General features: G+C 33.8%; 1 protein-coding gene across 1 annotated transcript in view; it reads left to right on the top strand.

The window, feature by feature from the left end:
* Window positions 1–16,179, top strand: part of MSH3 (mutS homolog 3) — a gene marked incomplete at its 5' end in the record, with an annotated part of 194,987 nt that overhangs the window by 111,830 nt on the left and 66,978 nt on the right. The window contains 4 exons of the mRNA XM_081276914.1: window positions 2,801–2,988; window positions 3,759–3,927; window positions 12,366–12,430; window positions 14,458–14,574. Of these exons, the coding sequence (XP_081133040.1) occupies window positions 2,801–2,988; window positions 3,759–3,927; window positions 12,366–12,430; window positions 14,458–14,574 (539 nt within the window). The remainder of the gene's footprint in view (window positions 1–2,800; window positions 2,989–3,758; window positions 3,928–12,365; window positions 12,431–14,457; window positions 14,575–16,179) is intronic.

Raw genomic sequence — 16,179 nt, 5'->3', positions numbered from 1 at the left:
TTTTTCCCCCCTTATTCTCAGACTTGATTGGTAGTTTGGCTAAGAATAAAATTCGAGGTTATAAATTATTTTCATTCAGAATTTTGTGTTATACCAGTGTCTTTTAGTTGCGCAGTATGAAGTCAATGTGATGCCTGATTCTGTGTGTGATCCTCCCTGCTTCCTTTAGAAATTGAAAAATATTATCTTTATTCCCGGTCTTCTAAAATTTCGTGATGATCTGGCTTGATTTAGATATGTTTTTATCCATTGTGTTGTGACATTCTGGTCCAGCAGCTTAAATCCTGAAATTCTGGAGGATTTTCCTGAATTAATTTTTGATGATTTCTTTCTTTCTGCAACTTTTTTGTTTGAATTGATGTTATCTAATTTTCTTCTGTGTTTTCTGTTTCCCATCTCTATACTTTTGCTTTACTTCCTTGGGGATTTCATCATCTTCTGTCTCTTCTGTTGAATTTTGTCATTTCTACTGTCATAGTTTAGAATTTGTGTGTGTGTGTATGTGTGTGTGTATGTGTGTGTGTGTGTGTGTGTGTGTATTGATCTGAATGTTCTTTTAAAAAAAATCTTCCCATTTTTGTTTCATGGTTGCAGTGTCTTCGGTTTTATTGGGGTTATTATCAAATTTTTAAGTGTCTTTTTCCCTAATTATATAGGCTTACTTCCTTCTAAGAATTATTATTTTGGTCTTTACATTTCATATTAAAATGTTTTCTCAAGTATCTGATCATTCTTTTTAAGAGAGAACTAGAATGTTAATGTGAAGACCTATGTAGTCGAATGGCTTATTTTACAAAAAAAGAGGAAAGACCTGTAAAGTAAACTTAGCTTGGCTATTTATTGGGAGAACTACTGCTATAGTTATCTTTAGAGTTTTCCTGTTGAGATACCTCTTTTCCTGATGAGCTAATAATGTTCTGGGAGATGGAGAGGGACAATGTGGATCTCAACATCCAGTTTGCATTTCTTTAATCCTCTACTTTCAGTGGTACCCTCATCCTTTGCTGGGTCTGATGCTCATCCAGATACCCCAGGTTACTTTTTCCCTGGAATAGATCTAGAGTTCTTTATAAGGCAGTGAAGTATTGGTTGCCCAATAGCATAGAAAAGTATAAGGGATCCAGGGATTTAATTGTTTCTTAAATGGCTCTCAACTAATTCTTCCCTACTCTGACCCCTTCCCACCTGCAAAGATCATGTATGTACCACCTGGAATTTTTAGGATTCTTGGTGTAAATCAGGTTGTATCTCAGTTTTACATAAGGACAACTTTAGAGTCAAAACATTTTGAGACTTGTTGCTGATGTCTTTGAGTCATTCTTATGGTTTTATACATTCTGAAAAAATGTTTTGACCATACTTCTGACTTGGAGAGAATTTAGATGCATGGGTTCATCCCACTGTCTTTACCAGAAGCTTCTATAAAAAATTATTAATGTGTGTTTAAGAATTACAATGATATACCAGGGTATAAAGAATGAGTCTTCCTGTACCACCTCCCCATACCTACTACCTCGAGGTAACCAGAGTAAGTTACATGTGTGCCCTTCTAGAAATATGTTTTTATTTTTAATGTTTAGAGAATAATTCATATCATTTAAAGATAACAAAGAAAATGTTGCTGTCTAAAGATATAAAAATATATATGTATATGATATAAGCATACTATTTATTTAGTATATGTTGAAATTATAGGGTTCTGTAGCAGTATATACAGGTTTCTTATTTTTAAACTGTTTCATAGTATTACATTGTTTTGAGTTTTTCCTAATAAGATCCCAATTGATGGACATTTGTTTTTATATTATTATAAAAAATCACTACTCTAAATACAGATACACACATATTTTCCCACTACTTGAGTACATTTTGAAATAAATTCTAAAGAACTGGAATTGCATAGTGCACTTTTTAATTTATTAAGATATGTGCACTTTTTAATTTATCAGGATATCCCAAGCTATTCTTCAAAAAGGTTATGCTTATACTTTTAGTACTAGTTTTTTTTAAACACCTGTGTGACCTAGACTTTTAAATCTTTGACATTCTGATAAGTCACAGACGCTACCTTGTTGTTTCAATTTGCGCATCTTTTGTTCTGTATAGTTAATCGTGTTTGTTAGACATTTTTTCTTATAAGCTACATATTTACTTTGTTTAGCCATAATTCTTTGGATTATTTTTTTTTCATGTCTGTTTGTAAGAGCTCATTATATTTGGGAGAAATTTGTTCTTTCACTGTCATGTCTTGCAGATATTTCCCTTAGAACTGTCCTTCATGTTGTTGATATCGACCATATAGCAAAAAAAAAAAAAAAAAAAAAAAAAAAACATGTTATAAACATGTATTTTAAAATGAAAATTTACCAAATATTGGCTTTATTATCCCATACTGAAATTATCTTCTTATTGCTTTAAAATATTTTGTTATGTAGTATTTAGCTAGGAGCCATAGTGCATGCCTATAATCCCAGAGACTCAGGAGGCTGAGGCAGGAGGATCATAAGTTTGAGCAACAGCATCAGCAACTTAGTGAGACTCTGTCTCGAAATACAAAATAAAACAGCGAGGGTTGGGGATGTAATTCAGTGGTACAGTGTCCCTGGGTTCAATACTCATTACTGAAAAAAAAAAATTGTATAGTGTTTAACCTCATTTAGAAACTAGCAGTGGCATTTTATTTGGACTAAATAGTTTAGAAATTTTTCCTTTTTTTGATTCTAATTTTAAAAAGATCACTAAGTAAACTTCATTTTCTTGTACCTTATGCTGTGTAGATTAAAAATATTCCTGTTTTCAGTGTTCCACCCAAGAGTTCTTCTTGATTGTCAAGACCCTGTATCATCTGCAGTCAGAGTTTCAAGCATTAATGCCTGCTGTTAATTCTCATGTTCAGTCAAACCTGCTCCAGACAGTTATTTTAGAAGTTCCTGAACTCCTCAGTCCAGTGGAGCATTACTTAAAAATACTTAATGAACAAGCTGCCAAGTAAGTACCAGATCCTCAGTTCTTCCTTTCCATCAATGAGAATTCATCTAATACATTTGCTATTTGATGCGTGGATTTTCAGTCTTTGCTAGAGTACTGGTAGAAGGTGCTTGAGTGCACATGTACTCAGTTAGAAACATGATTAGTTACTGAAAGTTTTACATTACAGCTGGAAGTTACACTTTATTGTCTAAACTCAGGCAGTTTATTACGTAGGACACTTGTACTGCTTCCCCAGGTGTCAGATGATAAAACTATAAAGCACAGGCAAAGCCAAACAGTAGCAGTTTATTAACTTGAAAATGGATGTCAGATGGCGTCGTGTACTCATTTCCCAAATATCCATTGTGTACTCATTTCTTAGATAACCAGGGATGATCTGTCTTATATTTAGATTCTGTAACAGCAAAGTTATCTTTTAAAGGATAATTATTTCACAGTGCGTCCCACAAAGATTTCCATATTTAAAAAAAAATTTGACATTTACATTTGTCTTTATTTTCTGAATAGGCAAATGACTCTTATTTAATTTTTTCTCTTGGTTTCACCATGGGAATCATGAATTTGTAAAATTAAAATTATATTATGGTAATTTTGTTAATCCTCAGAAGTTCAGAAACATCCCCATAAATACTTAGTGGCAGAACTGGCATTAGAATCACATTTTCTTGACTTCTAGCACTATGGTCTTTTATCATGCTACAAAATAAAATTGATAACTGTTCTAATAATATACTTAAATATATGTATTTGCATTTTTCATATTTCAGAATTGGGAATAAAACTGAATTATTCAAAGACCTTTCTAACTTCCCTTTAATAAAACAGAGGAAGGATGAAATTCAAGAAGTTATTGACAAGATCCAAATACATTTGCAAGAAATACGAAAAATATTAAAAAATCCTTCTGCACAGTATGTGACAGTATCAGGACAGGAGGTAATGTCAAACATGTATTTATTTTGCATCAGCTTGCCTTAAGTAGAAAAGCTATTTTAAAATGTAAATAAAAATCTGAGGATAGGATGTAAATATCATTTTTTCAACTTTTTGTTTTGTTCTTTGGAAATAAAAATAAATTGTTTTGATAAGAAATATTTTAATAATGATATTTTATTAGTCTTTTGACAAACTTATGCAACTTAATGTTATATGTGTTTTATTGTTATCTGTTGGAATTATATTATGGAAAACTTTGCTTCTTATATAAGTAGTAATTTAGAGAATCCACTTGTTCTGAATCCAGGACATAGAAGTCATTCTTTGATCCTAGGCTTAGAGAAAATGAAATGATACCAAGTGGACCATGTAATGTTGATTGGATCACACAGTGATTATTAATCAATGGTAGTTCTTTCTGAAGTTAGTAGTATAATTGCTAAATGGGGGAAAAGGCACTCATATTTTGCTGGTGGGACTGCAAATTGGTGCAACCAATCTAGAAAGCAGTATGGAGATTCCTTAGAAAAGTTGGAATGGAACCACTATTTGACCCAGCTATCTCGCTCCTTGGTTTACACCCAAAGGACTTAAAATCAGCATACTGTAATAACATAACCACATCAATGTTCATAACAGCACAGTTCACAGTAGCTAAACTGTGGAACCAACCTAGATGCCCTTCAGTAGATGAATGGGTAAAGGAACTGTGGTATATGTACACAATGGAATATTACTCAGCCATTAAGAAGAATGAAATTATGGCATTTGCAGGTAAATAGATGAAGTTGGAGAATATCAAGTTAAGTGAAGTAAGTCAATCCCCCAAAACCGAAGGCTGAATGTTCTCTCTGATAAGTGGATGCTGATCCATAATGGGGAAGGGGGAGGCATGGGAAAAATGGAGGAACTTTGGGCAAAGGGGAGGGAGGGTGGGAGGGTGCATGGGGGCAGGAAAGATGGTGGAATGAGATGGACATCATTACTGTAGGTACATGTATGACTGCAAATATGGTGTGATACTACATCATGCACAACCATAGAAATGTAAAGTTGTACTGCAGTTGTGTACTGTGAATCAAAATGCATTCTGCTGTCATATATACCTAATTAAAATAAATTAATTTACAAGTAAAATAAGAGTGAAAAACTATATTTAGTGATTCTGTAACAATATTGTGGTACTGTTTTTTTATTTTATTAATTCTTTTTGGTATATGACAGCAGAATGCATTACAATTCATATTATACATATAGAGCCCGATTTTTCATGTCTTTGATTGTATAAAAAGTATATTCATACCAATTCGTGTCTTCATACCTGTACTTTGGATAATGATGTTCATCACATTCCACCATCATTTCTAATCCCATGCCTCCTCCCTTCACCTCCCACCCCTTTTCCTATCTAGAGTTTCTCTATTCCTCCCATGCTCCCACTCCCTACCCCACTATGAATCAGCTTCCTTATATGCACAATTCAGGAGCCACTTGTCAAAAGAAATGAACTTTATTTTTAGAACCACACATGCCAAACAAAACAGCTCCTCAGGAAAAACTTTCAGAGCCCAACTGCCACCACCGGCTTCCCACAAGCTTCTCAACCTCCCCCACTCCTCCTGCTCTTGAGGCCAATTGGCTGGGTCGCATGGGCGGAGCCAAAAAAAGTCCCCCAATGAGCAGCTCCTTAGTCTGAAAGGGCGGGGGAAACAGTTCAATGAGCATCATGGCAGAGGAGCCAATCAGCTAGAAGTTGCTGGGGCCCGCTGTGAGCCAATCATCAGCTGGCAGTCTGAATGTTTGCTGGGGCCCCTTGGACTGTGGCTCTCAACACTTATATCAGAGAAAACATTCAGCATTTTTTTGTGGGGGGATTGGCTAACTTCAGTTAGCATTATCTTTTCCAGCTCCAACCATTTACCTTCAAAAGTCATGATTTTATTCTCTTTTATTGCTGAGTCATATTCCATTGTGTATATATGCCACTTTTTTTTATCCATCTATTGAAGGGCATCTAGGTTGGTTCCACAGTTTAGCTATTGTGAGTTGTGCTGCTATAAACATTGATGTGGCTGTGTCCTTGTAGTATGCTGTTTTTTAGTCCTTTGGGTATAGACCAAGGAGAGGGATAGCTGGGTCAAATGGTGGCTCCATTCCCAGTTTTTGAAGGAATTTCCATACTGCTTTCCATATTGGCTGCATCAATTTGCAGTCTCACCAGCAGTGTATGAGTGTACCTTTTTCCCCACATCCTTGCCAACCCTTACTGTTGTTTGTCTTCATAATAGTTGCCATTCTGACTGGAGTGAGATGATATGTTAGAGTAGTTTTGATTTGCATTTCTCTAATTGGTAGAGATGATGAGCATTTTTTCATGTTTGTTGATTGATTGTATATCCTCTTTTGAGAAGAGTCTGTTCATGTCCTTGGCCCATTTATTGATTGGGTTATTTGGGTTTTTTTTGGTGTTTAACTTTTTGAGTTCTTTATATACCCTAGAGATTAGTGCTCTATCTGATGTGTGAGGGGTAAAAATTTGCTCCCAGGATGTAGGCTCTCTATTTACCTCACAGATTGTTTATTTTGCTGAGAAGAAACTTTTTAGTTTGAGTCCATTCCATTTATTGATTCTTGGTTTCAATTCTTGCACTATAGGAGTCTATTAAGGAAATATTTGGTGTTTTCAAACAGGAAAACACCAAATATTGAATTGTTTCTCTTGGTTGTATTATTCAATCATGACCTTCTAAAGTAAAAATAATGCAAGGATTACTCTTCTGCCTCTTTGGTGAAAATCAGATGATCACAATTGCTTTAATAATGTTAATAGAGGATATAAAGTAGCAGAGGGGCTTCTTGGTATTACAGTGGGAAAGCCATGTGTAAGTGCCAGTTCTACCAGTTACAAGCTCCTTGACCATGGAAGAGTCAACTGTGCCTTGAGACTAGTGTGAAGATCAATTAAGTTAAAATACATCAAAGTGCCTTCTAATCATAAAATATTACTACTAAATTTTAATGTGATGACAATAACAGTAATATAGTTGCCATTTATCAAACATTTGTTAAAGTCTTGAGTGTGGCAAGTGTTTTACATGTATTATCTTACTTAATTCTTATAACAACAGGAAAAGAAAAAGGGTTATTCTAGTTTTACTGGAAAGATCCATGAGGTAGGTAAGTATGTTACCTAAGAGCAGAAGGTCAGTTTCAGCCCAGGTCTGCCTGGCTTCAGCTATCATGTTATTATTTTGTTTCACTCAAAAATGTTAACCCAAGGAATTATTAATACCTGAGATATTATTTGATAAATTTAAGACATATAGAATCTATATTATTCAAACTAAGATAAAACTTCAGTCTTGGGATGATGGTCATGGATTCAGTTGACAATTTTTAAGTAAACATGGGAGAAAAATCTCAAGAATTTATAAGAGATAGTAGATTGGATATTCATTATGAGTGCAGCATTGAAGTTTAAGGAAAAATATAGCATGGAGATCAAGTATTTGTATTACAAATGATTTGGAAGGAAGAGAATTTATTTATTCTTTATGCCTTTAGTCAGTCAAGATGATGAATTTGAGGAAGGAAATTTTTTAGTTATGAACAATGGGATAAATTTTTGTGTGTTTTTTAATAGTTTACTCTAGAATTTTATTAATATATTAATGAAGTACTATTTTGTAAATTTTTGAGAAATAATGATTCTGTTCAAATGCCAGATGAATTCTAAATATTTAGAATTGTTACAAATTTTGTTTAAAAATGGATTAAAAGAATTGGCAAATTTAGAAATTATTAGAAGATTAAGACCAGACCATCAAATATGCTTATATAATTCTGAGAGAGGCAGGGAGGAAAACTTACTTTATGTATATGTATGCTTCTTATTTTATATCCTTCCATTCCATCTGACAATTTCCATGCATATAGCTTTTGCCACTAAGTTGCTTAGGCCCTCTCTGAATTGCTGAGGCTGACCTCGACTTTTTAATTCTCTTTCCTCAGCCTCCCAAGTCACTGGAATTATAGGCATGAGCCATCACATCTGGCATTGGAAATAATTTTCAGGAAAATGTTTATTAATTCAGAGCATGCAACACATTGAAATATCTGTTTAGTAGGTTTAAAATATGGAAAACATTCTCTTTTTAATCTTCTAAATAAAAAAAATTGAACATTCTTAAGAGAGTGAGAAAAAAGCAGAGAGGGAAGGAGAGGGTTAACTGTGGTTTTGGAGAAACAAGCAGATTCTGGAGTGAGTTAAGAATTTCAGCAAACCTAGCAATGATGTTAGGCCGGTGATACCACAGGCTGTGGTTTGAGAAACACTTGTCATTAAACCAAGACAGAATTGGGGCCAAGGGAGAAGAATGTGAGAGATTGCTAGAATGAATCCAGGCTGACTTTTCTCATTTACATATAAGAAACACAGTCAGGAGCTATAGTGCAGGGGAAGTTGCTATGAGAACTTTTTAAGGTTTCTGGAACATGTGCCGTTTTCCAATGTTCATTTTCTTTTTTTTAGCAATAAGTCTTAAACAAAGGCCTGCCTGCTTATTCTTAGAATTCCTGAAAAAGGAAATAGCTAGAAAGAATTGTTCTATTCTATAGTTAACACAGACGAGGAAAAAAGCCAAGTGGATGACAACTTTGAAAAAGAACTTGGACAGAAAATCCAAGGGAGTAATGTGAGAGCAGCATGTGACCACAGGGGCTTAACAGATGAGAGGTCCGTTTGGGCTTTCCTTGCTCTCACTCTATTTTCCATCCAGTATGGACTGTTTAAGTGGTGGCTTTCTGAAGTGATGGTGGCCCCTAGAATAGACCTGTGATATTCACACACTGAACAGTTGTGATCCAACTATTCCAAAGGTGCTGTTGGTTTTTATTAACTTCAGAATTTCCAACATTTCTTAGGCAGTGACCCTGTGAATCTCTCAGTATGGATCTGAATGTTTCCTTCCCAAATATCAGTGATCCAGTGTGTTTCTCAATTTTGCTATTTGCAGGAGGGAAAGGGAGGGAGAAGGGGAATAGCACGGATGGTGAAAGGAGACCCTCATCATTATACAAAATACATGTATGAAGATGTGAATTTGGTGTCAACATACCTAATATATAATCAGAGATATGATAAATTATTGTATAATGGTGTATTAAGAATTGTAATGCAAAATAAATAAATTTTTTAAAAAAGAAAATTTTGTTATTTGCCTTTGGCACTGTTCTTCCCAGATTTTTTTTTTAATTAATAAAAATGAACATTTATTCTGTTATTATTAAATTATATATAGTAGCACTTTGCATATTGGAAATTACTGTACAACTTTATTCTTTATCTTTTTATTTGTTCTTTCTAGATATGCATGACAGTAGAGTGTACTTTGACATATTATACATATATAGAATAAGTATAACTCATCCCAATTAGGATCCTGTTATTGTGGTTTGATATGATGTGGAGTTACATTGTCCATGTATTCATATATAAGGATAGGAAAGATATGTCCAGTTCATTCTACTATCTTTTCTGGTCCCATCTTTCCTCTCTTCCTTTAATTCCCCTTTGTCTAGTCCAATGAACTTTTAATATTCCCCTAACCTTGTTGTGGGTTAGCATCCACATATCAGAGACAACATTCTGCCTTTGGTTTTTTGGGACTAGCTTATTTTAGTTAGCATGATAGTCTCCAGTTCCATCCATTTATTGGCAAATGCTATTATTTCATTCTTTTTTATTGCTTTGTAATATTCCATTGTATATATGTTATATTTTCTCTGTTCACTCACCTAGTTGATGGGCACCTCGGTTAGTTCCACAGGTTGACTATTGTGAATTGGGCTGCTATAAATGTTGAAGTGGCTGCATCACTGTAGTATGCTGATTTTAATTCTTTGATTATAAACCTAGGAGTAGGATAACTGGGTCAAGTGATGGTTCTGTTCCAAGTTTTCTAAGAAATGTTCATACTGCTTTCCATAGTGGTTGCACCAATTTGCAGGCCCACCAGCAATGTATAAGTGAATCTTTCCCCCTACATCCTTGCCAACATTTATTATTACTTATATTCTTGATAATTGCTATTCTGATTTGGGTGAGATAGAATTTCTGTATAAAAATGCCAAAGTGTAACAATGAGCCCCATCATTATATATCATTATAACGCACTAATAAAAATAGGCAAATAAAAGGAGGAAAAAAAAGAAAGTCAGGCATGGTGGCACACACCTGTAATCCCAGCAGCTTGGGAGGCAGAGGCAAGAGGATCGTGAGTTCAAAGCCAGCCTCAGCAATTTAGCGAGGTGCTAATCAACTCATTGAGACCCTGTCTCTAAATAAAATACAAAAAAATTGAGCTGGGGATGTGGTTCAGTGGTCAAGTGGCCCTGAGTTCAATCCCCGGTACCAAGAAAAGGAAGGAAGAAAGGAAGGAAGGAAGGAAGGGAGGGAGGGAGGGAGGGCCAATGTGTCTTCTCATAGAGCATGTTAAAATAGCAAAATTTAATGTAGTTTAAAAGTGATCTTATCTTTCCTATTAATTATATTTATTTTGTGGCTGTTTTCTTCAGTTACTTTTTAAAACTTATTTTTATTTTTTTATGTGGTGCTGAGTATCGAACCCAGCACCTCACACATGCTAGGCAAGTGCTCTACCACTGATCCACAACTTCAGCCCTTCTGCAGTTACTTTTTGTAGTCACAGGGCTTATTAAGGAGTCTTTACTCTTTTTTTAATTTTTATTTTTTAATTAGTTACACATGACAGTATAATGACCTTGACATATCATACATTTGAATCCGATGGGATATAATATCTCATTTTTCTGAGTATACAGGTTGCAGAATCACATTGGTCATGCATTTACATATATACACACAGTAATAATAATGTCTGTTTCATTCTACTATCCTTCCTATCTCCCCAGCCCTCCCCTCCCCTCCTATCACTTCTCTCTACCTAATCTAGGGTAACATTATTCTTTTTTTTTTTCCCCTCACATCTTTATACATGTATTTTGTATAACATTGAGGGTCTCCTTCCACCATCCATGCAATTCCCTTTTTCCCTCCCTTTCCCTCCCACCCCTCTTCCCTATGTAGAGGTAATCTTCACTCTTAACTGTATAACTCAGTGTGGCAGATTTGAAACTGCATATTAATTTATTTCTGTACAAGAAGACATCCCCAAAAATTTTGCTAAGTATCAAAACTCTTTAAAATTAGCCATTAATTTCTATTATAATTACTGTACAAACTATTGTGTTTCTATTAATGGAAAAATAAACTCTTAACCAGGTAGATAGTAATAATATTATGAATATCATAAATACATGAAGTTATATGCATATCATAAAACTGTTAAATGTGAAAAAAGTTCCCATAGTCACCTCAAAATAAATGATGGCCACAGAGCTCTGTGATTCATTGTCATGAAAAGATATTTTTAAAAATTTATGTAAATACTAAAATTTTTTTCCCCCCAAGAATTAAAGGACACTGAGACAAGGTGACTTGTAACTAATGCTAAACGTGAAAGATATGATAGAAAAGCTTGCTTTATGGCTGGTTTCAGAGATGCTTGCTTATCTGTGGAAGCTATAAAGATAGGATTCCTATATGTGAAAACATAAACTCTTATATAGGAAGAAATATCTTCTTTTTTCAATAGTTGGAGTCAAGGAATTTTTTTTTTTTTTTTTTTTTTTTTTGAGTACTGGGGATCTGGGGATTGAACTCAGGGACACTTGCCCACTAAGCCACAACCCCAGCCCTATTTTCTATTTTATTTAGAGACAGGGTCTCAATGAGTTGCTTAGTGCCTCGCTTTTGCTGAGGTTAACTTTGAACTTGGGATCCTTCTGCCTCAGTTTACCAAGCCGCTGGGATTACAGGTATGTGCTACCATGCCCGGCTGAAGCCAAGGTTTTTTAAAAGGATGCTTTTAGAGGATTTGGGTTTCTTCAGTAGAAACTATTGGGGGGGAAAAATCCTCTTCTGTTCAGAATAGGGGAGGAATCATTTCTCAAAATAGTGTTAACACTTAATAATTGAATATTTAAAAATTTTATATACTTACAAATTGAATCATACCTGAGTAATAGAATTCTTAAGTGAATACTAATAAATGAAAGATGTTATTCATGAAAAATTACCATTCATAGTATGCATACAACACTATTATAAACATTAAAACTCCAAGTTACACCTTTATTATAAACTCTTTGCTCAATACAAATTGTACTTTATCATAATTAGTCAGATTTTATTGTAGTGACACATATATAAACTTTCCCAAGAACAATACTGGATTTATTTCAAATATTTAGAAAAATATTTATTAAACCTATTATACCACAGTTTTGAGGAAGCTTTAAAAATACTTAATTGGTACTTATTCAAACATCTAACTATTCATTTGTATCTATTTTAGTTTATGATTGAAATAAAGAATTCTGCAATATCTTGTATACCAGCTGATTGGGTTAAGGTTGGAAGGTAGGTTTAAAAGCAATTTTTTTTTATACCTTGAGTTATAATGACATCTGTATACCTCTTTGCTACCAGACTGTTAATAGCGACAATCTTGAGAATAAAAGCAAGTTTCTCCCTTGGATATTCCTATGAAATTTTTAACCAAAGAGATAATTGTAGCAATTTTTATCATTGATTTAAAAATATTTTTCAAAGGTATATCTTTGTTTTCCTTTTTTTTTGTAAGTTTCCATTTTATTCTTGTAGGTTATTGTACACAAGGAAAAAAGGTTGCAGAACCTTCAATTGTAAGATTAATTTGGTTGCTTGAACTTCTTGATGAATCTGTGCCTGACATTTCTTTTTAGAAGCTGAAATTTCATTTTCTACCTCACTGAACTTCACATTTCTTTTTTCTTAATGCTTTCCTTGGCACATAGTTATAATAGTTCTTTACATCTTCTTTTTGTAGCTTATATTTATATCATGAATCAATGATATAAAAGAATCAAAAACAAAATTAGAGAACCACATTGAGATTCTGTCTTTTCTCCTTGGTTAGCATTAATCTTCCAGAGGGGACTCACTTAAAATAGTATTAGAACAGTGTATACTCCTGTGAATTGTATCCATTTTGGATTATTTGTTAGTGCTGTTATTAATAAGTTTGAATGAATCTGAGATGAAAATTTTTTTATTTACCTAAAACAGTTTTAGAGAAACAAGTAGCGGGTAAACATATAAAGGAACTTGGTTAAAGATGAAGGGAAATTTTGACATGATATGTGAATAATTATTAATTATTTTAATTAAAAAAGAAAACTATTTATTATCCATTGCCAGAACAATAGATGCTGAAGGCACATGCCTGGGTTTGTTTAGCTCTGATACCATCTTTTTTTCCTGTGTTATTAGAGCTGCACTATAGATATGAGTATTGCTGATTTGGGGGAATTTTTGTTTCTTTGTTGGCCTGTTTTCCTTTATCTACTTTTGCTCTGTATTACAGCTAATGAATGGCAATATGTTTTATGAAGAGACATTACTTGTAATCATGTTAGTCTACCTAGAACACTAACTGAAATGCCTCAGTAAATGAATTTTGCCAGAAGAGAAGGCTATGATAAATGTTTGCATAGAAGTCTAGATGATGTAATTTAAAAGCAACAAGGAAAACATAAATCAATGTCAGCATTTGTGAACATTCAGTGGTAAATTGAATGAACAAATAAAATGGTTTGGGGAAAGTTCATTGCCATTTTCTTCTGGTCATCAAGGTCTTGACATAATGACATATTAGAGTATTATTAGTTGGATTTTGAAAGTGAAAGATCCACACCCGATGAGCAATATGACAAATGAAAGCTAACTGGAGCAGTGTATTGCAGGAGTGAGGTAGCAAGCAAAGATCAGAGCTCACCCTCATCTTTTCTGCTTGAAGACCTATCATCCTAGTAGTGATGACATCACTTGCAGTAGCAGCCACCTAATACTTGTTGAGTACTCACAACTAGGTACTCTGTTCAGCACTTCTCTTTCACCCTCTCAACAGTATGAGGTAGATACTATTACAGTCCCCATTCTACAGCTGAGGAAAGTGATGTTTAGAGAAGTCCATTCTGTTTGCCCAAAGTCACAATAGTTGGTCAGTGGCAAGATGGAGACCTTGGCCTAGAGTCTTTTCCTGTTCTTCAACCTTTGTCACCTTACTTTGCTGTATTTGCTTCTCATTTTTTTTTTTTTAGGTGAGCATTATCACAGTATAATTTAAAGAAAAAAAAAGCTTTTTTTTTTTTTTGCCTATGAAATAAAAATTCTAAAGTCTGACTTTGCCATACAGTTTGAAATACATTTTAAAAAGCTTCCTGAAAAAGGTCATATTCTTAGGAATCAGTAGTTCAGGACCATAAAATAATTAAAGAATGTTCTCTATTTACAGCTATTTACTTTCAAGGTTCATCAGTGAATAATAAATAACTCCTTTAATTTTCTGAAGTGATGGCATTGCTTATAACCTTGATTTCATATTTATGTTTTTCCCCCTCTTCTAGCACAAAGGCTGTGAGCCGCTTTCACTCTCCTTTTGTTGTAGAAAATTACAGACATCTGAATCAGCTCCGGGAGCAACTAGTCCTTGACTGCAACACTGAATGGCTTGATTTTCTAGAGTGAGTTTGCAATGATAAATATAATCTGACTTTTTGCTATGAGAAATAGACCGGAAAATCTTTCCATCAAAAAGAAAAGTAGAGATTACTGCTTGTGACCTGCTATAAAATAGTTGAGTATTTGTGTTCTTGAGTTTTATTTTTAATCCATTGAAACATAAGCTTGTTTTAGTCTTTGGTGTGACCAAACACACATTATTGTTTCTGCACTAACATTTTGTTGTTAATAATGTTTAGTAGAGTCACTTTGAAATTCTACCTTGGAATTTACCTTTCTTATTAAAGACTTCGTGTCTCTTTCAGAGATGGACAGGTTTGGGGTAGTTGCTTTGTTTTTATTATCTCCATTTAATTTTTTTTTAATGACTTTATTATGTTTGTTTGTGTGTGTGTTTATTTATTTATTTAATGTTGGGCTGAAGATCGAACCCAGTGCCTCACACATGCTAGGCAAGTACTCTAGCCCTTAGCCACATTCCCAGCCCTCCATTTAATTGTTAAAAAAAAATTTTAACAGCCTGTGTTTTTTTTCCTGCTTGTGGTTTTGAAGATGTTTAAGTCTACCAGAAAGTTGAAATGACCACCTTTTATACCCTTTGTCTGAATTTATCAAGTTTCAACTTTTTTTTTTTAAGGGGAGAGAGAGAGAGAGAGAAATTTTTAATATTTATTTTTTTAGTTTTCAGTGGTCACAACAATTTTATTTATTTTTATGTGGTGCTGAGGATCGAACCCAGTGCCCAGTGCATGCCAGGCGAGCGCGTTACCGATTGACCACATCCCCAGCCCCAAGTTTCAACTTTTTGCTGCATTTGTTTTGTATCTCTCATATGTATTTAATGTATATATATTAAATGTATATAAAACACATATATATACACACATTTTTTCTGAACATTGAAAGTAAGTTTTAGACATAATACTTTATCCTTAAATAATTAAGCATAAATCTTCTCAGCATAAGAACATTCTGCTATATAATCTTAAAACCATTACCATACCTAAGAAAAATTAATATTAAGAATATATTTGAATGTCTTGAATTTCCTGAACACCTCCCATCTCTTATTTTCCCTTTTTTTTTTTTTTTTTTTTTTTTAGTGGTACTAGATATGAACCCAGGCATGCTTTGTCACTGAGCAACATTCCCAATCCCTTTTATTTTGAGACAGTCTTGCTAAGTTGCTGAGGCTGCCCTTGAACTTGCAATCCTCCTGCCTCAGCTTCCTGAGTTACTGTAATCACAAGCATGTGCCATGATGTCCAGCCCCTCTCCAATTTTTAAATGAAAGATCTAGTTAACTTTCACACAATGCATTTGGTTATTATGTTTCTTTAGTCTATTTGAATCTGTAATAGTTTGCCACCTTTTTTGTTTTCATAACATCACAAAAGAATATGATACTTATGGTATATTATTAAATAAAGAAAATTATGTAAAATAATATTGAAATATGACAGACTTATGTGTATATTCATATAATGCACAGCATATAAACATATTTTTAAAGATAGAATGCATATATATGCTAGTGTATTAATTATTAGTTTGCTTATTGACCATATGTATATCTTAAAAGATATATGTGGACACAAAAACACACA

This window comes from Spermophilus citellus (assembly GCF_964194105.1).
Source record: "Spermophilus citellus genome assembly, chromosome: 1".
Lineage (NCBI taxonomy): Eukaryota > Metazoa > Chordata > Mammalia > Rodentia > Sciuridae > Spermophilus > Spermophilus citellus.
The sequence above is the reverse complement of the archived record's forward strand: the minus strand, read 5'-3'. Positions and strand labels throughout refer to the sequence as shown.